The sequence below is a fragment of the Myxine glutinosa genome, chromosome 8, assembly GCF_964187855.1.
Source record: "Myxine glutinosa chromosome 8, kmMyxGlut1.1, whole genome shotgun sequence".
Taxonomy (NCBI): domain Eukaryota; kingdom Metazoa; phylum Chordata; class Myxini; order Myxiniformes; family Myxinidae; genus Myxine; species Myxine glutinosa.
The window spans coordinates 98,483,088-98,505,872 of record NC_136268.1 but is presented as its reverse complement, the minus strand read 5'-3'; the positions used below and the strand labels follow the sequence as shown (position 1 = coordinate 98,505,872).

At 43.4% G+C, this 22,785-nt stretch overlaps 1 protein-coding gene across 1 annotated transcript in view; it reads right to left on the bottom strand.

The window, feature by feature from the left end:
* Positions 1 to 22,785, bottom strand: part of LOC137433154 (uncharacterized) — a 432,405-nt gene that overhangs the window by 383,478 nt on the left and 26,142 nt on the right. Inside the window, exons 4-8 of the mRNA XM_078783571.1 lie at positions 21,872 to 21,991; positions 14,522 to 14,560; positions 10,035 to 10,088; positions 9,861 to 9,914; positions 9,560 to 9,667 (exon numbers count right to left, since the gene is read on the bottom strand). Coding sequence (XP_078639697.1) covers positions 9,560 to 9,667; positions 9,861 to 9,914; positions 10,035 to 10,088; positions 14,522 to 14,560; positions 21,872 to 21,991 — 375 coding nt within the window. The remainder of the gene's footprint in view (positions 1 to 9,559; positions 9,668 to 9,860; positions 9,915 to 10,034; positions 10,089 to 14,521; positions 14,561 to 21,871; positions 21,992 to 22,785) is intronic.

Sequence of the window (22,785 nt, the reverse complement as noted above, 5' to 3'; positions counted from 1 at the left end):
CCCTCTGCATGGTCCCGGCTCTGCTCCTGGCTTCACCTGCTCGGCTCCTTCGCTGTTTCCTCGGGCCCACTCCCGTGGGTTGTGACGATTGTTTCGCCTCCTCACCCTTGGCCTCGTGCTCGTCCCTTCGCTCCTGCTGGCATGGCTCTGCGGTACTCCGCCGCAAGGCTTCTCCTGCTTAAAACCCGCTCCACCCCATCATGCATCTCTGCAATCAAATCGAATGGACTCCTGCGTCGACCCAGGTACATTCACCGTGGCTCCGGTCGTAAGTTTGTTTATTTACAATCAGGTCACTCCATCCCCATCCTCTGGTCGGCTCAGCGCACTCCCACTCATCGTCCCAACACACCTGGTCACAACAACGCACAAAATCGCACCTCCTGTCTGCGAACCCTGGCCAAATCACCTGGATTCATACCCGCCGTACAAAACAACATCAAGCTCACCCTGTTCAATACCCGGTCCCTCAACAACAAATGCCTCATCCTGAACGACTACATCCTGGAAAATAAACTGGACTTTCTCTGTCTCACTGAGACCTGGCAACAACCACTGGACTACTACACGCTCAACCTCACCATACCCAATGGATATTCTTACATCAATAAACCACGCTCGGAGGGCCGAGGTGGTGGAATTGCCGTTATTCACCGACAAGACATCAAGACCACCCTCATCTCCATCTCATCTGCTCCATCATTTGAACACCTGGCTTTTAAACTCTCTGGTCACACACAGTCAGTCATGGCTGTTGTCTACCGCCCTCCCAAACCACACCCATCATTCCTGTCTGACTTCTCCTACTTTCTGACCCAGCTATGTTCCCTCTCCCCCTCAATCCTCCTCCTTGGTGATTTCAATATCCACATGGACTCCACTCACTGATTTACTCACCTGCTTTAACCTCACTCAACATGTCAACTTTCCTACCCATAACCGTGGTCACATTTTGGACCTTGTCTGCTCTACTGGACTAATTTTGCACCATCTCTCTGGCTCCGACCTCACTCTCTCTGACCACCTAGCCATCACTCTGACCATCAACATCCCCACCCCAGCACCAAGGCATTATCACACTATCAACTTCCGTAAGCTAAACGCTCTTTCACCTACCTCATTCTCATCGACCCTCTCTGAAAAAATGTCCACTTCTCCCTTCATTGACCTCCACACCCCTACCGACCTCACTGACTACTACAACCACACTCTCTCCTCCTGCCTTGACCAACTTGCGCCTATAAAAACCAAAACAGTTTCTTTCACCCATTCTGCTCCCTGGTTTACCCCTGAACTCCGCCTGATGAAAACTCGTGCTCGCCAACTTGAAAGACTCCGCAATAAAACAGGTCTCACAGTTCACTCCCAGGCCTACAAGAACCACATACAACACTATAAAGATGCCCTCTCCCGCGCCCGCTCTGCCTACTACTTTCAAATTATCCACTCTGGCTCCGGAAACCCAAAAGCACTCTTCTCTACAATAAACAAACTCCTCAGCCCCCTGAACACCACCACCCAGTCATTCACAATAGAGAACTGCATCTCCTTCCTTTCATTCTTCCAACGCAAAATTGAAAACATCTACAACAGCTTGACCACCGCCGCACCCGCTCCCCCTCAAACCACCTGCCCCCCCTTATCCTGCCATCCCCTGTCTCAATTCTCCCCAGTCTCCCCTACTGACCTCTCTGAACTCCTCATCGGAATGAAAACTGCCACCTGCACTCTTGACCCCATCCCCTCCAGCTTTGTCAAGGCCTCCCTTCCTGCTCTCTCTCCACTTATCATTGCAACAATAAACTCCTCCCTGTCTACAGGCATCGTCCCACCATCCCTCAAAATTGCTGCTGTTACCCCCATTCTGAAAAAACCTGGACTAAACCCTGACACCCTAAATAACTTCAGACCCATCTCCAACCTACCCTTTCTGTCAAAGGTTTTGGAACGCGCTGTAGCCACTCAACTCAAACATCACCTCTCTGCCAATAACCTGTATGAAACATTCCAATCCGGATTCCGCTCCAACCACAGTACTGAAACTGCTCTCCTCAAAATCACCAACGACCTTCTCCTCTCCTCTGACGCTGGCAACCTCAACATTCTCATCCTCCTCGACCTCAGCGCCGCCTTTGACACCATCGATCACACCATCCTCCTCACCCGACTTGAAACCACCTTTAACATTACCGGCACTGCCCTCTCTTGGATTAAATCATACCTCTCTGACAGACGTCAGTTCATCTCCATCAATAACTGCAAATCCCCCACTGCTCCCCTCCCCCAAGGTTCAGTTCTTGGCCCCCTCCTCTTCATCCTTTACCTGTCCCCCCTCAGTCACTTAATCCGCCGTCATGGTCTCCCATTCCACTGCTTCGCCGATGACATCCAGCTTTTCATCTCCACCAAGTCCATCTCCACCGCCACCCACTCTATCCTGACAAACTGCATCACTGAAATAAAATCCTGGCTTCAAATCAACTTCCTCAAACTTAACTGTGATAAATCTGAAATAATCATCATTGGCCCAAAAACGCTCACCAAGTCCACCCATAACTTTGCCCTCAACATCGACGGTTTCCCAGTATCCACCTCCCCTCACATCCGGCATCTTGGCATCATCTTTGACCAAACCCTCTCCTTCGACAAATACACTAAACAGATCACAAAGACAGCCTTCTTTCACCTGAAAAACATCGCCCGTCTCTGTCCATCCCTCTCCTCCGTGGCTGCAGAAACCCTCATCCACGCCTTCATCACTTCCCGTCTGGACTACTGCAATAGCCTCCTTTATGGTTCACCCTCAACAATCACCAATAAACTCCAATACATTCAGAACTCCGCTGCCCGTCTACTCACCCATTCCCGGACCCGTGACCACATCACCCCCGTCCTTTACAAGCTTCACTGGCTCCCCATCTCCCAGAGAATCCAGTACAAAATCCTCCTCTTGACCTACAAAGCCCTCCATAACCTGGCCCCATCCTACCTGGCTGACCTCCTCTCCAGACACACTCCCACCCGCAACCTCCGCTCTGCTGGTACCAACCTCCTGACCCCCCCCCCCCCATCCGGACCAAATTTAGATCCTGGGGGGACAGGGCCTTCTCCATCGCTGCTCCCACCCTCTGGAACTCGCTACCTCACACCATCAGAGACTCCTCCTCACTCACCACATTCAAAACATCACTCAAGACCCACCTGTTCAACACTGCATTCAACATTTAACCCACAGCATCTAACCCCTGACTATCTCCTCTCCTTCTCCCTCCTTTGTGCTTTGAATATTTCCCTATTGATTCTTCTTTTTTGCAATTGTTTTTATGTTTTGCTATGCATTATGTTTTGCACTCTGTCAAAGCGTCTTTGGGCTTCCTGAAAAGCGCTATATAAAATAAATGCATTATTATTATTATTATAGTTACTTAATTCTTCCTTGTCCAAAGAAAGCTTCTTCAAAATTGGAGTAATGCCAGAGGATCTCAGAGATATTGGGTCAGAAACAGGTCTTTGATTGACATTTCCTAAATTATCCTCAATTCAACTTCACTTACAGAGACCAATTGGGTGAAAGTACAATCATAATGTGAAAAAAATCCACGAGAACAGGAACAAAAAGTTGTCTGGATGATAAGAGTCCAAATTTATGGCCAGGAAGAACATTATCACTTCCATCACTGTACTTCCCTTGCTTCCTCTTTCCACTTCTCGTGCCTCGGCATATACGTTGGTTTTCCCTTTTGTGGTTCCATACATCAAAAGGCACCCTGAAGTCACAGTACAATTTAATCAGCTCAGATCTGAAATAGACCTTTGTGCTGTATTCCACTGCTTGCCGTAGATATTCATGGATTTACTTGGCAGCGAATTCAAAAATGGCCTTTGCTAATGAGAGGCAAGCGCAATAAAAGTGTTATGACAACTTCCCTATGTTTATCAATACTATAAAGTGCACATGTAGTGGAGCTACGTGCTGTGAAGAAGCCATAGGTGATGATAATTCCAGACTAAGAATCCTTCTTGAAATAGCAGAACACAATTGCACAAAAATCACCCAAATATGTCCTGCATCTGTATGGTCATGAGAAGATAAATCAGATTTCCCTAAATTCCAGCAGTGGTAATACATCTCATATATAAAGCTATTTCTGACCACTCACTCACTAACTCACTGACGTAAATGTTTTGTACTTCCCACAATCTGCGAGCTCCTTCCTGCCTACGCCGAACCCGTGCCATTGTCAACGTTTCATGGTGAATTGAGGAAGTGACAACTGCTATGGCCGCTGGAATAGTCAATAGGTGTGGCGGTAGAAATATTTTTGGGGCTTTTTTGTTTAGATGGACTTGTCATGTTGTCAGGATGTCTGACCAACAATACATCTTCCCAAAAATATGTTGCGGAGAAATTAAATCAACAAAAAAGGTCCAGAGGTGGCCAGAAAAAAAGGTTTAAAGATGCATTTTAAAGATACGTAACCACATCAAAAATGGCGCATGTTTAATTGAAAATATAATAATCCGAGAATCTGAACTGAAACAAGAGCAACGCAAATCTAGATGTATAGTCCAATGTGGGACTCACAGCGTCTACCACAAACATTGGACTATAAAGCGATCGCACAACACACAATGCTTAGTGAGCACGCCAACGAAGGGCGATTCATCAAAAGCGACGACTCACACCATCATCATCACCATCAACTAACATTCCTTCCACAAAGTCAAATTCTTCATTACTTTGTCCATCCTGTCAATAGATACACTACATGACCAAAAGTATGTGGACATCCGAACATTGAACATCTCATTCCAATATCATAGGCATTAATATGGAGTTGGTCCCCCCTTTGCTGCTATAACATCCTCCACTCTTCTGGGAAGGCTTTCCACTAGAGGTTGGAACATTGCTGCGGGGATTTTCTACCATTCAGCCACAAGAGCATTAGTGGGGTCAGGCACTGATGTTGAGCGATTAGACCTGGATCGCAGTCGGCATTCCAATTCATCCCAAAGGTGTTCAATGGGGTTGAGGTCAGGGCTCTGTGCAGGCCAGTCAAGTTCGTTCACACCGATCTCAACAAACCATTTCTGTATGGACCTCACTTTGTGCATGGGGGAATTGTCATGCTGAAACAGGAAACTGTTGCCACAAAGTTGGAAGTCGTCTAGAATGTCATAGACTAGAATCGTCTAGACACAATCGTCTAGAATGTCATTGTATGCTGTAGCGTTAAGATTTCCCTTCACTGGAACTAAGTGGCCGCGCCGGAACCATGAAAAACAGCCCCAGACCATTATTCCTCCTCCACCAAACTTTACAGTTGGCACTATGCATTCGGGCAGGTAGCGTTCTCCTGGCATCTGCCAAACCCAGATTCCTTCGTCGGACTCCCAGATGGTGAAGCGTGATTCATCACTCGAGAGAACGCGTTTCCACTGTTCCAGAGTCCAATGGCGGTGAGCTTTACACCACTCCAGCCGACGCTTGGCATTGCGCATGGTGAACTTAGGCTTGTGTGCGGCTGCTCGGCCATGGAAACCCATTTCATGAAGTTCCCGACGAATAGTTGTTGTGCTGACATTGCTTCCAGAGGCAGTTTGGAACTCGATAGTGAGTGTTGCAACGAAGGACAAACGATTTTTACGCACTACGCGCTTCAGCACTCGGCGGTCCCGTTCTGTGAGCTTGTGTGGCCTACTACTTCACGGCTGAGCTGTTGTTGCTCCTAGACGTTTCCACTTCACAATAACAGCACTTACGGTTGACTGGGGCAACACTAGCAGGGCAGAAATTTGACGAACTGACTTGTTGGAAAGGTGGCATCCTATGACGGTGCCATGTTGAAAGTCACTGAGCTCTTCAGTACGGCCCATTCTACTGCCAATGTTTGTCTATGGAGATTTCATGGCTGTGTGCTTGATTATATATACCTGTCAGCAATGGGTGTGGCTGAAACAGCCGAATCTACTAATTATAAGTGGTGTCCGCATACTTTTGGCCATGTAGTGTAGTTTGAAGCAAGAATTGGAATCATAAGCCATCTTCACACTAATCTCAACCAACTGATGCCTTGGTCATCTTCGATATTGAAGGTGAACAACCACCAGTCCTCATCATGTACCAGTCCTGCCAGTACCCATGTACCAATACCCATGTCATTCTTCAAGCAAACCACAATGTCTGTGACCTGTTAGAATGTTGGGAGTGGGAAATTTTGTCTCAGACCATATTCATTGGACGTACACTACCGGTCAAAAGTTTTAGAACACCTCAATTTTTCCAATTTTTATTGAAATTTAGGCAGTTTAATGTCTCAATGTACTCTGAAATTAAGCATAGAACAAATAAACAATTGGAGATAAAAAATAAATCATAGAATCATTTTGTTTAACAAAATTTAAATTAAATTTTTGACTCAGCAAAGTAGCCACCTTTTGCAGATATAACCACCGAACACACTTGTGGCATTCTTTCTACAATGGAAATCAAATATTGTTCGGGAAGTTCTTCTCAACACTGTTGCAGAAGTTCCCACAAATGTGTTGCACTTGTAGGTTGCTTTGCTTTCACCCTTCTGTCCAGTTCATCCCAAACCAGCTCGATGGGGTTTAATTCTGGAGACTGTGCTGGTCATTCCATGATTTGAAGCCTACCGTCTTGTTCTTTTCCTCGAAGGTAGTTTTGACATAGCCTGGAGGTGTGTTTAGGGTCATTATCTTGCTGTAGGATGAACCCCTGACCAACTAGGCATATATCAGTGGGTATTGCATGGTTGCATCCCGGTGTGTACCCCGGTTTAGAATAGGTACACCGTATCCCTGCGCATCGTAGGAGGCGACCAAGGGTTGGCGTCAGGAAGGGCATCCGGCCATAAAAACATTGCCTCAAACAGGGAACCATGATTGTCATGGGGCCCGCAAGGCTAACCCCCGCTCTAGTGGGGAAAATGGCCTTAAAACGATCATTCATTCATTAATTCATTGCATGGCGCTGCAAAATGCTGTGGTACCGTGAAATGGGGTGAATAGGGACAGCAAGGTGAATGGGGACAACAAACAACAACATGCATTTTAAAGGCCATTTTCCCCACTAGAGCGGGGGTTTGCCTTGCGGTCCCCATGACAATCTTCTCCATTTAGCCCTATTTTCTGCATCTCTCCTTGTTAACCCCCTTGCCCGCATTTCTTCTTCCACCATCTTTAGCCAAGTCTTTCTCGGTCTTCCCCGTCCTCTACTTCCTTCTGCATTCATTTCCATCACTCTTCTCAACCAGTCACTTTCATCCTTCCTTCATGAATGGGGACACAAACTGAAAAAAGTTCGGAAACTTTTTCGCTGAAAATTGATAACCATACTGATTTGTTGATATTTGGGTTGAAAGTGTTCTCTTGTTTTTTTAAAAAGCAACTTATAGTCCCTATTAACCCCATATATGGGTTAAATAGGAATAAATAGGATTTTTATGTCTCATGGACATAAATGTCTCCGTTTTACGGGTGAATAGGGATAGTCACTAAAACAAACAAAAAATCAAGAAACAATCCTGAGTTTCCAACTTATTGCTAAATTGGTAGCTCAGATGGATGCACATAATATGCACCCATAATATAAACCACGGTGCCAATGAAAAAAAAATGGGATAAAAAGTTTCTCCAAACTGTCCCTATTTCTTGATTATTATTTTTTTGTATAATAGTGACTGACCCTATTCACCCGTAAAACGGGGTGAATAGGGACAGCCATAAAAATCCTATTTATTCCTATTTAACCCATATATGGGGTTAATAGGGACTATAAGTTGCTTTTTAAAAAAACAAGAGAACACTTTCAACCCAAATATCAACAAATCAGTATGGTTATCAATTTTCAGCGAAAAAGTTTCCGAACTTTTTTCAGTTTGTGTCCCTATTCACCTTGCTGTGTCTATTCACCCCATTTCACGGTAACCCTTTTGGTTCAGGGTGCCAGTCACTCTGTGCAAGTCGCCGACTCTGGATCCAGCAAAAGAGCCCCAGACCATCACGCTTCCTCCTCCATGTTTGACAGTTGGTGTCACACACTGAGGAACCATCCTTTCGCCTACTCGACTGAGGAACCATCATTTCGCTTACTCGACGGCATACAAAAACCCTGCGTGAAGAACCAAAGATTTCAAATTTTGATTCATCTTTCCATGAGACCTTCTTCCAGTCTTCAATAGTCTACTGGTGGTGCTTCATGGCCCAGGCAAGCCTCTTTTTTTTATTTTGCCATCTTAGCAATGGCTTTCTTACTGCCACTCGACCTGTCAAACCTGCAGCTTGAAGTCTTCTCTTCACAGTTGAAACTGAGACTTGCTTACTTCGACCAGTGTTAAGCTGTGCTTGAAGCTGTTGTCCTGTGAGCCACCTATCACGCAAGCTGTTGACTCTCAGAAACTTGTCTTCTGATTCTATTGTGGCTTTGGGTCTGCCAGACCTCTTCCTGTCAGAGTTTCCTCCAGTTTCCAAGTGCCTTTTGATGGTGTAGGAAACTCTACTCACTGACACCTTGGCTTTCTTTGCAATTTCTCTATAGGAAATACCTACACTTTTAAGGGTTATAATGGTCTGTCTGTCTTACTGCTTACCTTTGTACCATTTCACGTTATTCACTGGACTTGAATTGCTTAAATTTCAATAAAAACTGGAAAAATTGAAGTGTTCTAAAACTTTTGACCGGTAGTGCCTACAACTGTAGTGTAAGTGCCTACAACTTCCACTTATTTCCCATGGATGAAAAACAAAATTAGGGTGAAGACACTTAAGTCATTGAAAAGGTGATTGCAGCCTGGCACTCAACTGAAGCAACTTTGGGCAGGAAGTTGGAATGCGCCTACTTTGGAGAATTACACCGTGGGATGTAAAATGTCCATCAACTAATGCTAGCAGACAGGAAACCTGGCTTAACATTCCTCTGAGGGACAGCAAACATTATGACGCAACACCTTGCCTGCGGAACACCAATCTGACAATTTATAGTCAGATCAGAAATTAAACACAGATCATCATCCTCATCATCATGATATACCATACCCAATGCAGAGAAGCAGTTACTAGCCGACAATCCTGATGGGGTTGCCTACTCAGGAAGTCAGGGCAGGAATTTGGAATTTGGTCATGGTTCCAGATGACACACACATTGAGGAATCACCCTGCCTGTCAAACACTAGGATGACAGTTGAACCCAGATCAGACACATCAAAGGTAAGTGTCCTATTGCCGCACGCCTTTGTAGGACAGATGTAAGGTTTCTGTGCTGGGATGAAAACGTTGGTTGACCACCAGACAAAGTACATTCAAGAGGATACAGATTATGGAGGATGATATGGCAAAACAAGGTTTGTCAATAATACTTTGTCATGTATGTAGGTGAAGCAACAGATCATTTGGGATGATACTTGAAGAGCACAATAATGACTGGATACTTTTATTACAATAAGCTGCTTAGAATGGTACAGCATACAATCACTATCCCATATAATGTTAAGGCAAATATTATAATAACAATCATAAAATGATTCTACTTTTGACATACCTTTGGACCTTTGTAACCTGGTGGTCCTGGTGTACCAACAGGCCCTGGTGTACCTGGAAAACCAGATCTTCCAGGAGGCCCTGGAAATCCAGTCAATCCTGGAGGACCCTGCGCAGGACAGGGGGTAGCTAATTAAATGGCCTGACCAAGATGATGTCATTAATTGTAACTCAGATGGTGAGATGGGGTTGAAACGAGGTAACATCAAAAGTTATGGGATCTGCACTGCTCTATGTCAAAGCTGATCCATACAAACATATCACAACTGTCGCCACCATCTTGCATGTTGAGATTTTCTCACCTGTTCCCCAACTTTTCCTTTCATTCCAGGTTCGCCTCGATTGCCCCGAGAACCCTGGTGCAAGGAAAGATAAAATAAAAAACATTGTATGACTATTACTCAAAACGACCTCTCGTAAATATTGGTAGTGCACAAAAAACACAACGCAATGCATGTGGTAAAATTTATTCCTACCATTGTTCCTGGTTTTCCTTTAACTCCCTGAGGTCCAGGTATGCCCTTCTTACGCTGAAATGCACAGACAAACACTTGGGAACAAAACTTCAGTGTTAAAAAAAAAAAAAGTTGCGCCAAGATAAAGATAATCACGATGACATCAACACATCAATATGACAGCTAAAAAAATGTGAAAATTCAATAAATGTGCCTGTACAAAATGAAACAGTTCAAGAAAGCAATAAAATATCATATACAGGGTCCTAAATATCATAGGGTTGTCCAAAATTATGTACAACTTTCAAACAGCTATCATAATTTTACTAATGCGAACCTCTTTATTTTCAGATCAACTAACGAACACGGTTTAAAGTTTTTACAATATAAGTTTCTTCGAATCCCAACCCAGCTATAAACTGTCATCCGGGTCATCCTGCCAGCATCAGTTGTTGGACGTTAAAGATCCCCCCCCCCCCCCCCCCCCCTGGTGTCCTTGGCTAAGAGTAATGGAGCTATTACCAATGCCCTGAACAAATGTCAAATTCCTGCCCTAACCAGCAGAGGCCTTGTGTCAGCGGCACAGTCATGCTCTTTTTATGCTTCGGCCCCCGAAGGTGGCCAGAGGCATTATGTTTTCTGGTTGTCCGTCCGTCCGTCCGTCCGTACAGGCTAAACCTCGTTTTTCTCAGCAACCATATGTCTGATTGAAACGAAACTTTCAGGGTAGGAGTGACACCCATGCAGAATGTTTTTATGATAATTGTCACGTCATATGTCACATGGTATGGCAGCCATCTTTGAATAAACAAACAATTATAAAATTATTTCTCGGAAACCACTGAATGGAAAAATTTGAAACTTGACACATCGTCAAGTACTCCTTGTGGGGAACAAAAGCATGATAATGATGACATCATAGCTGAAGTGGTATACCAGCCAAAAATGTTTTAATCGAATTCCTTATCCTAAAAATCTGAAATTGCATACACATGATCTATGACCCATTTGTATTGAAATATTAAATTTCTGTCATAAAATAGGTCACATGGTTTGGCAGCCATATTGGATTTAACCGAAAAACCTATAAAAACATCTTCTCCCAAACCACCAAACCAATTCACTCGAAACTTTACGTCTGTCATTGACTTGGCATGCCAATTAAAATATGATCACGAAAACATCATTGGTCACATGGTGTGGCAGCCATATTGGATTGAAGGAAAATATTACATAATTATATCGCTGAAACCGCTTAGCCTATTGATGTGGAATTTTACAAGTATCATCTAACACCCTTACTGCATATAGTTTGAAAATGATGTAGGTCATGTGGTTTGGCAGCCATCTTGGTTAAAAAAAACGAACCTTATCCGATCAACACGAAACTTCACAAATGTGATCCCCTACCATACATATGCAGAGTGTATATATTTTTAAGGTCATATGTCACATGGTGTGGCAGCTATATTAGCTGGAATGCCGATTTTTTTTTTTAACCTTCTCTGAAACAGCTTCACCGATTGATGTGAAATCTGTCATAGCTGGTGAAAATGTGATACTTGAAAACAGCCGAAAGGATTTAAATCAAACTTGTTTATTTTTAGGACAGAGAATGAGGGCATCTACCCATTGTGGAGTATGCGGAGGCATATTGGCGACACAGTCGCATTGAATGAAAAATGAATGAATGATCGTTTTAAGGCCATTTTTCCCCGCTAGAGCGGGGGTTAGCCTTGCGGGCCCCATGACAATCATGGTTCCCTATTTGTGGCAATGTTTTTATGGCCGGATGCCCTTCCTGACGCATTGTTCTAGTTTAATTTTGTTTTTGTGTACAAAATCGAGGCTTGTGTAAGAGCGTATACATAAAACACAAAAGCATAAACAGAAACACACATGAAACATAATAATATATAATAATGAAAAATTGGTCAGAGACCGAGGACTTGCCGGAATGTACTTTTTTTATCGGCCATTTTGGATCAAAATAATAATACATAAGCACATGGGTTGAATCCCAACTTGAGAGAATGCCAACCCACTCCCCGCAATCACGATTGTCTCTCCAACACACAATCCCACGAGATATGCGGAAAGGACGACCCAAAACCAATTCTCTTTTTTTTGATTCATATATAAACATCATTAAAAGTAAATAATGACCTCTGCCAAAGTTCAAACGACGTGGGTTTAATCTCTACATGAGAGAATTCCACATAGCTATTTGGGCGGCGTATAAGCTAACAGATCGCTATCTCCATTGATCTTGCCAAGGCCGTAACACCAATTGGCTCAAAATCCTTTTAACTGTTGACTTGGTAGTTTTTACAATGAAGGAAACACGTATCGGGAGTACATACGACATAGCGATTGTGAATGTGACAGCTCTGAGGCGTCTTTCACTTCGCATCGCATTGACGGCGAGCACCAACATGGCAGCTGTAATATTAAAATCTGGCTTCAAGCCCCCTCACCACCCAAAATCTATTCCGGCGAATCTATTCCGGCAAGTAACCAACCAACCAACATACTTGCCGGAATCTATTCCGGCAAGTAACAAACGGACAAACAGACAGGGGTGAAAACATAACCTCCATCCACCTTTGGTGGTGGAGGTAACAAAATCAGGACGCAGGTCCCAATGAAAATCCGCCTCATCGCGGCTTCATTTAAACTGTCAAATCCTTCCGCTGTATAACTCTGCCTCGCCTTGGCAAAACGCTGCGGTCATGATTTTCACGTTTTGGATGACCTTGAGCTTGACCTTGGGCCTAGAGAGTTAAAAATTGGGCAGTCTATTCCAGGGCAAGGCAAATATGTGTGTAAAGTATGGTGATGTTTGATTGATTTGAAAATCAATTCAAAACCGGCTGGTGCAACAATGTATACGTAGTACTGCACACAAACAGACAGACAAACCAACCAACCAACATACTTGCCGGAATCTATTCCGGCAAGTAATAAAATGATCTACAACTGTATCTGTACAGGATACAGTTACTGCAACACCAGACCAAGCGAGAGGTTCGAATGTTGCACTGCCATTGCCCGGCAGATCAAATAAGGCAATTATTTGATAGACAACATCTTTTTTAATGATGAGGCCCACTTCCATCTCAGTGGCCACCATGAACAAACAGAACATGTGATTTTGGGCAGAACACCACCTGCATGAACATATGGAGCAACCAGTTTTTTGTAGCAATATTAACGGTTTGGTGTACTATCGGACATTGCGGTATCATGGGATCTTTCTTCTTTGATAACGAAGTTGGACAGACAGTGACATTAAACAGATAGATTAGTGGACATGCTGCAGAGAAGATTCCTTCCGGCACTGAGAAGGAAGCAAGACATCACTATGAATCCAATCATCTTCCAGCAAGAGAGTACACCACTGCATACATGATCAACTCATTCCTCGGTGGAAGGACAACCCATGGCCTCCGAACTCCCTGGATATGTCTCCTCCACACTATTACCAATTGGGGTTCCTCCAAGCTAATGTCTGCGAAAACAACCCACCTATACACACTGCAGGTGTTGAAAAGTAACATCACATGGGAAATCAGATGCACACCAGTTGCAGTTCTCAGCCGATTCATCGACAACGTCATTGTCCCTATGGCAGCTATTATCCAGAGGAGTTGTGCTTAGATTGAGCATTTCAACAACTACTAATGATATTGGTCGCCATTAGGACTTAGGTTAAGGGACAGGAGGAATGAGTCTCCCATGTACAAATCACCATGGGGACCCAAGGGGAAACCCAATGGTGCCGTTGGCAACGTATTATGGGAATAGCGACTAGAGGGCGTTTCCGGCCCAGTTTGAGTGTGTGGCCCACTGCCCATAACAGACAGGACTAGCTGGGGACCCACCTCCTCCCCCTCTCACCACCTCCCTCCCCCACTCAATCCCCCCATCCTCCCCGACTAGGCCCTTGGAAACTGAGTATGACGAGCATACGAGCATATAGGGCCGTGTTCGGCAATGGTAGATGGATAACAGCTCTCGCCTCAGCGGCAAGTCATTTATTATGGACAGATTGGCACAAGTAGTTGAACAATTCGGTGTAAAAATTTAAGACGTTGGGGTAGATGCCCTGATGTATTTCTGCCTCATGGATGGTTACAAGTTTGCATTATGAGGGGAAGAAGTAGGCTTGAAAAGGGGAGGGGTGAGAAATTGGGTGGATATGTGGTATCGATAAGACAAGTGTGTGGACGAGGTTGCTTTAGTTTGGGCAACACCTGATTAATTGGTTGAAAATATCATTATCAAGTAATAATCCCCTTACAAATGATAAACGGCAAATAAAGCATCATTCTTCAGTCGCAAATTATGCATCCTGGAACTGTTTTCAAAAAGCAGTTAAGAAATTGATTCCAGCGTAGTGATTTGTTCCACAGTACTTCTGAATGTTAGATAGTCCTTGCATAATAATTGTTGGGAATCATAATGGTAAGCACTCCTATAAAAGTGTATGCAAACATCATACTTACAGGCCAGTTTTTCAACAATGTCTGGAAAAATGGAGTCTTCTGTAAAGACATAACGTAAAGAGAAATGTTCATGGTACAGCACCTCTTAGAAAGCACCGACGTCAGCTGTATAGTTCGTTTCACATCACGAGCAAAAATTACTTGTGTAATAAAATAGCTGCAGTGAGTGCCTGTCAAGGCTGCATGCCAAGCATTTCTCTGAAAATGCAAGAAAATATGCAGGAAAGACTGCGGCATGACAAGCTCTCTAGAGTTGCAGGGGCTGGCTTTCTTTAAAGTCCTTTGAATGTCAGCAGTGGGTGAAATTGGTGGTCTCTGTGGTCTAATGCGGTGAAGAATTCAAAACCGGCTGGATATTGCACACAAGGCAGGTGGACACAATAATATCCCTAGAGTTTCACCCTCCAGAACTTAAAAATGTACAACTCTGGAGACTACAGCATACTACTCCCTAAAACTGTACAAATCAATTTTGGGCCTATTCGCAAGTCAGTTCAGGATCGGTTCATATTCAAGTCATTGTTGGAATTTGGCAACCCACTCAATATTGTGCATCAACTGCTATGACGTGATTAGTGTTACATCAGGATCGTATATACTATAGGGTGGAAGTAAGACAGTAGGATTTTGCTGCCATAAGGTTTGTAGACGAATGTTGTTGTATAGATCTGGACAGTTCTCTTCAATAAGTCTGCAGCAAGGAGGCAGCCAATTGATCTACCAGGAGCAACCCAGACCACCCCCACATCTATAATGATGTACCCTGGCCTTCACAAAATCGGGGCCACGACAGAGTCAGAGAGAGAGAGGAGAGAGAAAGAGAGAAAGAGAGAAGATGGAAAGGGCCGGTCCATGGGGACCGATCAGCACTCTGACCATGACCGTGATTTTGTGGGTCAGGGATGCAATAAAGCTTGGCACATCGGCAATAATCAGGTTCACTGTGTTTTGTTCGTTCAAAAATTTTGGTAGATTAGCAAAACTATACATTTTTGTAATATTCAGAGCATGAGGAATCCAAAAATTAATGTTTACATTTGCGTAGACACCTTTGCGAAAATGACGCTCAGGACAGTGATGAAGATCTGTAAAAGCATATTCCTGAACGGTATAGACCTCGTAGATCCTGTGTATAGGACTTATAGTGCAATCTGATACTAACAATGCTGCTTTCGTGCTTTATAAACCCATACCTATAACTTCAAAGGACTTGCAATATCATGTATTATGTAATACAGTTATATCACAAATATAAAGACAATGGTTTTCAATTACCTTTGTTTGTTGCTTTTCTATAATCCTGAGCACTATTTTGAGGCCTTTATTGGATTCCTTTTCCCCAGAAAACATAGGATTAGCATATTTCATTAAGTTTCTAGGTTGAGTAGAAGCCGAGATCGCGCAAAATATGTATTTTATGGCGGCCATTTTGAAAATCCAAAATCTGTGTCTGTGCAAATGCCAACATTGATTTTAGGATTCTCCATGCTCTGATGATTCCAAAAATGTACAGGTTTGCTAATCTCCCAAAATTTTGAAAGAAATTATATTTGTTAACACAGTGAACCTCACTACAACCTGAATGCAAGAATAACACAGACATACAAGTTCGTCAATGAGTTGTGAAACTCACATCACGTGAATTGACGGAAGCAGCTCAATTGCGTAATGTAAGTGAAAATAATCCGATTTTAAAACACGATTATCTGACTTATTATTCTCCCATTCTTTTTTATTTTTGTGCTCACGGGTCAGGCATATCCATCCCCTAAAACATATCTCTTCAAAAAATGTCATGATTTTGTCCCTTTAAGTTGCGTCGCCAGCCATCTGGTGTATACACACAAGTGAAAACGGAACTTTCGGAATGACATATGAATGCTAACCTTTGGGGTATGCGCTGTGTGTGCGTTTTCAGTGACTCACTTCAATGAACTGGGCATTTTTAACCTGCCATTGCAAGGGCGAAATCTGTAATTAAGGTGTCTTTAACATGATTTTCAGCATTTAAATGAATGAATGAATGAATGAATGAATGAATGATCGTTTTAAGGCCATTTTCCCCCGCGGGGGTTAGCCTTGCGGGCCCCATGACAATCATGGTTCCCTGTTTTGAGGCAATGTTTTTATGGCCGGATGCCCTTCCTGACGCCAACCCTTGATCACCTCTTACGATGCGCAGGGATACGGTGTACCTATTCTAAATCGGGGTACACACCGTGATCATTCATCCCAGCAAGCTGGTACTCAATTTGCCGACCTCGGAAGGATGACAGGCTGAGTCAACCCCCCTGGCGTTAATTCAGCGATCGACCGGGATTCGAACCCATGACCCTAGGATCCCAAGCCGGCACCCTAACCACTAAGCCAACACCAGGATGAAATTTAAAAGCATTTAAATGAAAGAGTGGCAATTTCAAAATGGTTAATTATAATTGTTCTGTTCCTGGATGCAAATCGGATTCACGGAAATAGAAGAAGTACAGTGGTGAGAGAAAGTTTGTGAACCCTTTAGAATTTTCTGTATTTTTGCATAAATTTGACATAAAATGTGATCAAATCATCATCAAAATCCTAATAATAGATAAAGAGAACCTGATTTAAAAAATAGCAAACAAAAAATCTACTTTTTCATTTATTTATTGAGAAAAATAATCCAAACCTTCAATTCCTTTGTTGGAAAAGAACCCTCCACATTCACAAGGCTCAAGCATTCAACAAACTTATCCAAGTGGAGGGAACTCCTCCTCATGCCAAAGCCTAAAGATATCCAACTACATCACAAGTATAGACAAATAGGCTGTCTGCCAACAATGTACAAACTCCTGACGAGAAACATCACAGAAATGATGTACCATCACCTAACACAAGAAGGAGGCCTAGAGGCAGAACAGAAGGGATGTAAAAGAGGATGCTATGGAATGATAGATAACCTTCTACTAAACAAGGCCATACTCAAAAATTGCAATACAAAAAGAACAAAAATTATCCGCAGTATGGATAGATTACAAAAAAAGCTTTTGATAGTGTCCCTCCCACATTCATGGATGATTCAATGCATGCAATTGTACAAGTTCAACTCCCAAATAATCAAACTGATCGATAAAAAAAATGAAGCCTTGGAATACCACATTGATATTCCAGCATTTGGAAGGAAAGATCAAAATACCAGGAGTGAAGATATGTCGAGGAATGTTCCAGGGAGACAGTCGTTCACCCCTCCTGTATTGCCTGGCCCTGGACCCACTGAGCAACCTCATTAATGAGCAAGGAAATGGATACACCCTGTCGTCAAATAAGAGTATGTCCAAAGAGACAAAAAGGTGACACGTCTACCTCACATGGATGATTTAAAACTCTTTGCACCAAACGTTGAAAAATTGACAGAACAACTCAAATTAATGAAACAGTACTCCGACGACATTCAAATTGAATTTGGCCTGGATAAGTGTGCTAACTGCACATTCATACAAGGTAAACCAACAAAAACGGACAACATAAAAAATTGACACAAATACAACAATACAGGAGCTAGATGTTCCAGGGAGACAGTTCACCCTCAGGAGTGCCAGGAAGCACTATCTCTCCACACTCAAGAATAAACTCTCAAACCTGTCTCCTTCCTCCAAATCCTGGCGGCGTCTGGTCAAATCCGTTTCTGGTGTTTGTTCCCCCTCCATCCCCTCCCTTTCCTCAAATGGCTACACAGTTGACACCGCATGTGACAAAGCCGAATGCCTCAACTCTGTGTTTGCCTCAAAATATTGTGTCCCAAACCCATCTCTCTCTGTTCCCACCTTACCCAGTCGAACCCAACTGCTCCTGGACTATGTGTCCTTCTCTCCTGACAAGGTGGAGATGTTTCTGTCAAACCTCGACTCTGATTCTGCAACTGAACCAGACTGCACCAGTCCACGGGTCCTAAAATCCTGCTCTGCCGCTCTATCTCACCCTCTCTCTGTTCTTTTCACCCTCTCTTTTGCTCAAGGTCATCTGCCAGCATCTTGGAAATCAGCAAACATTACCGCTTTACACAAAAAGGTGCTAAAACAGATCCTTGCAACTACAGACCAATCAGCCTGCTCCCAATTATCAGCAAAGTCATGGATTCCATCATTGCTTCGGATATCAAATTCTTCCTCTTCCCCAATGGCTTGATCTCCGATCATCAATTTGGATTCAGACCAGGTCATTCTACTCTGGACATGCTGCTTCTGCTGTCTCAACAATGGATGGAGGTCCTCAATGCCAAACAGGAAATCAGAGCTGTCTCCCTTGACATATCACATGCCTTCGATGCGGTCTGGCACCCAGCTCTGCTCACCAAACTCTCCTCCAATGGTATCCATGGAAATCTCCACGCATGGCTTGCGGACTTCCTCTCTGGTCGTTGTCAACGTGTGGCCCTAAATGGATTTCTCTCATCTCCCCTTCCTGTTCAGGATAGAGTTCCCCAAGGCAGTGTTCTGGGCCCTGTGCTTTTTCTGGTCTTTATCAATGATCTCTCCGAATCTCTGGAAAATCCTCTCTATCTCTTTGCTGATGACTCCACTCTCTGCCGCTCCATTCCTCATCCCTCAGATCGGCAGTCTGCAGCCTCCCCACTCTCTGCAGACCTGGACAAAATCACAGACTGGGCAAACAAGTGGAACATGTCTTTCAATCCTGACAAATCTCACACTCTTACTATGTCTCTCCGAAAAGACCGACTGGACAACCCTCCCATCTACTTTCTCAACAATCCTCTCCAAGATGTCCTGTCACTCAAGCTTTTGGGTCTCACTATCTGCCAGGATCTTTCTTGGGAAAACCACATTTCCAAGCTGGCCTCCAAAGCCAGTCGCCGACTGGGCATCATCCGTCATGCGAAGTCCTTCCTTGGCACAACTGAGCTCCTCACCACATACAAGGCTTTCATCCACAGCTCAATGGAATACTGTTCTCCCCTATTGGCCGGTGCTCCTGCCTCACACCTAGCTCGGCTTCACGCTGTTGAAACTAAAGCTTTCAGAATCATTGGAATCTCCCGCGATGAAGCTATCTCCGAGGGCCTTTCACTCACTCCCCGCAGTCAGGTAGGTGGTCTTTCTGTCTTCTACCAACTCCTCTCCGGCCTTGCTCCCCCAGCTCTATCTGTGCTCTGTCCCCCAAATATTCCTGCAGGTCGCACAAGATCTGCCAGCAACCATCGTATGGTTAAACTGCCGAAATCTAGGCTCTCTGCTCACCTTCACTCTTTCATTCCTCTTTTCTCCCGCCTCTGGAACAAACTCCCACACTCCCTTCAATCCTACTCCTCCCTCCAGGTCTTTAAAACAGCTGTTCACCACCATCTCTTATCTTCCCCCATCCAAAACTTTGATCTTTTCTACCCCCGCTAATTCACCCCAGATCCACTTTTTTTGAAATTCCAACTTCTTTCCTGGAAGTCCTTGCAGTGTCCATATGTTTTATACCTCTCCCACCCCCCCCCTCCCATGCCCCCCCCAAAGCCCTCTCCCTCCCACAGATCTCTCGATGTCCCTGCTCTCAAATGTTGTGTTTGTGTCCTTCCCCCTCTCTCCCCATCTTGTCTACCGCTCCCCTTATTATATGTTTTATGTGTCGGTTTGTCTTTGTGTGATTAATGTTAGCTCTTCCACGAGCCTCGATCTTGTATACAAAAAAGAAAAAAAAAAAAAAGAAGACAATGAAGCATCATACAAATACCTCGGAGTAGAAGAGGGCCATAAAATATGTCAAAACAAATGTGCAAAACAATTACCAAAGAATAACTGCATAGATCCTGAAAACACACCTTTTTCCAAGGAACAAATTCAAAGCCATAAACCAACTTGCAATACCAGTATTCCAGTGCAGCTGCGGAATAATAATCTGGCCACAATCAGAAATCAATAAACTGGATATAAAAACAAGGAAACTCCTCACCATCCACAAAATGTTTTACAAAAAAAAATGCATCTCCTGAATGTACCTGCCGAGACGAGAAAGAGGTACCGGCATGATGGAGCTCAACCAAGTGCACAGAATGACAACTGTAGGATTGGCCAATTATGTAAAACATGCAATAGACTACCGAATACAATTTGTAAGCAAACATGAAGCCAACAAACCAGAGAAGGTGTCCCTAACCCACCTCGCAATAAATTTCCAAAGACAGGTGCGAATGGAAGATGTCACACAAGAAACCGAAACAACAACGAGTACAGTCCAAACAATTGCAAAAAATAAAAATATAAAATGAAATATCAACAGATAGACACCGACAACTGGGAAAATGATAAAAGAACAGAAATGTTTAAATAAAAGAGTTGGACAGATTGAGAGTAGACAAAGAAGACTCTTTGAAATGGCTAAAAAGATGTCACCAGAACTGGGATGGAGAAGGAATCATTGTAAATGCCCAAGGACAATAACACTACACCAATGGCTTTAAGACAATGGTGGGGCTGAGTCAATCAGACAAGTGTAGGTTCTGCAAGGTAAAAACAGAGAGTATGAGCTACCTCCTCTCAGGATGGAAAAAAACTCATATCAGAGCAGCTGTACACCCAAAGGCACAACAAAGTACAGTATGTCAAGTAATCCACTGGCACATCTGCAAAAGTCTCAAGATCTCAGTTACAGAAAACCCGTAGAAACATGAACCAAAAGCAATCACTGAAACATGGAAGTAATGCTCACGTATGACCTAATGATCCCATTAAGCGTGAACATAGAAAACAAAGCATTGCGACTGGATATAGTACGGAGGTACAAAAAAGAAAAGAAGACATTGCTAATTGAGGTGTCAGTTGTGTTTTAATAAAAGGAAGCGAGTTGTGTTTTAATAAAAGAGAAACTTAACATCCTTCCAGAGTGCCCAACATGAATTGTAGCAGAGCCATGAAAACTGGAGAAAAAAAATAGATTAAAAGCTTCTTAAACAAGGTAAATATCATTCAACACAGGTAGATTAATTGGAATGCATTAAAATTATATAAAGATGTTCACTGACATTTGAGATCATCCTGATCCAAAACCATGATCTTTTCTACTACAACTAATCCTCTACCCTACGCCCACCTCTTTCCAAGTTTTCTGCCTTTGCTTCCTGAGACTTTGTTTCTGTATCCACCTTCTCCACCCTGTGCATCCTCTTCTCCCTCTAGCTCATTCTTCCACAAATTGGACAATGCTGTTGTTTTCCCCTCCCTTTCTGCGGTTCCTTTTGTTCTGTTACGTACTGATCGATTCTATGTTCTAGTTCCTCCACGATCCTCGACATTGTACACATTTAAAAAAATAGTGTTGCCATGTGTGATTTGTCAATGTCAGTGTGTTCTGCAAGTGCCAGATGCATATACTTACAGTGAACTTACGCCACTCGTCCTCGTTCTCCCGCCACCTGAGCATTGTAGGCAGACCTGGAGGACCTGGGATTCCTGATCCGCCTCTGCGCCCTGTTCGACCAATTGGACCAGTATCACCCTAAGAAAAAAGCCACACACCAAGAAATGAAATTCTCCTTGTTGTATTTTTTGTGGGGGTTAGTGGAGAGGAGGATTGAGGTGTGAAGGAGGTGCATATGTCGTTCAAAAATGAATCTCTGCAATCCATGTCGCTCCAATCCTACAGTGTTGTGATGAAGTTCTTTCACTAGGGTAACATATCCACCTCCTCTTCAAAAGTAAAGCCCCAACCCCAAACATCCATAGTATTCATTGATGCTTTCCTCTGAGATATGCCATAAGCTTTGAACCTTTAAACTTTGAAGAACAAACAAACAAACAAACACACAAACAAGAAAGACATCGTGTAGAGCACAAAACTTGCAACACCCAAGCCCCACCCCCCAAAAAACCGTTGCCACGGATACACCAAATTGTCCATTTCATTAAGATAAAATTGACGATCTTAATCAAAGCTCGGGTCAATCGGATTAAAATTGATTATTTTTCAGATGAAAATTTACGATTTTATGAGTTTGACCTTGAGTTGACCTTTTTACCTCAAAATAGTTGCTTTCCCAATTCAGCGATGCAATATGCAATTGTTACTGGAATTTGACATCAATCGGATGGAAAATGACAATTTTTCAGATGAAAATTGATTATTTTAGAAGTTTGACCTTTAATTGACCTTCGACCTTTTGACCTCAAAAATAGTCGGTTTCCCAATTCAGTGAGGCCCTATGCAATTGCTGTTTAATATTCAAGTCAATCGGATGTAAATGGACTATTTTTCAGATGAAAATTGATGATTTTAAAAGTTTGACCTTGAGT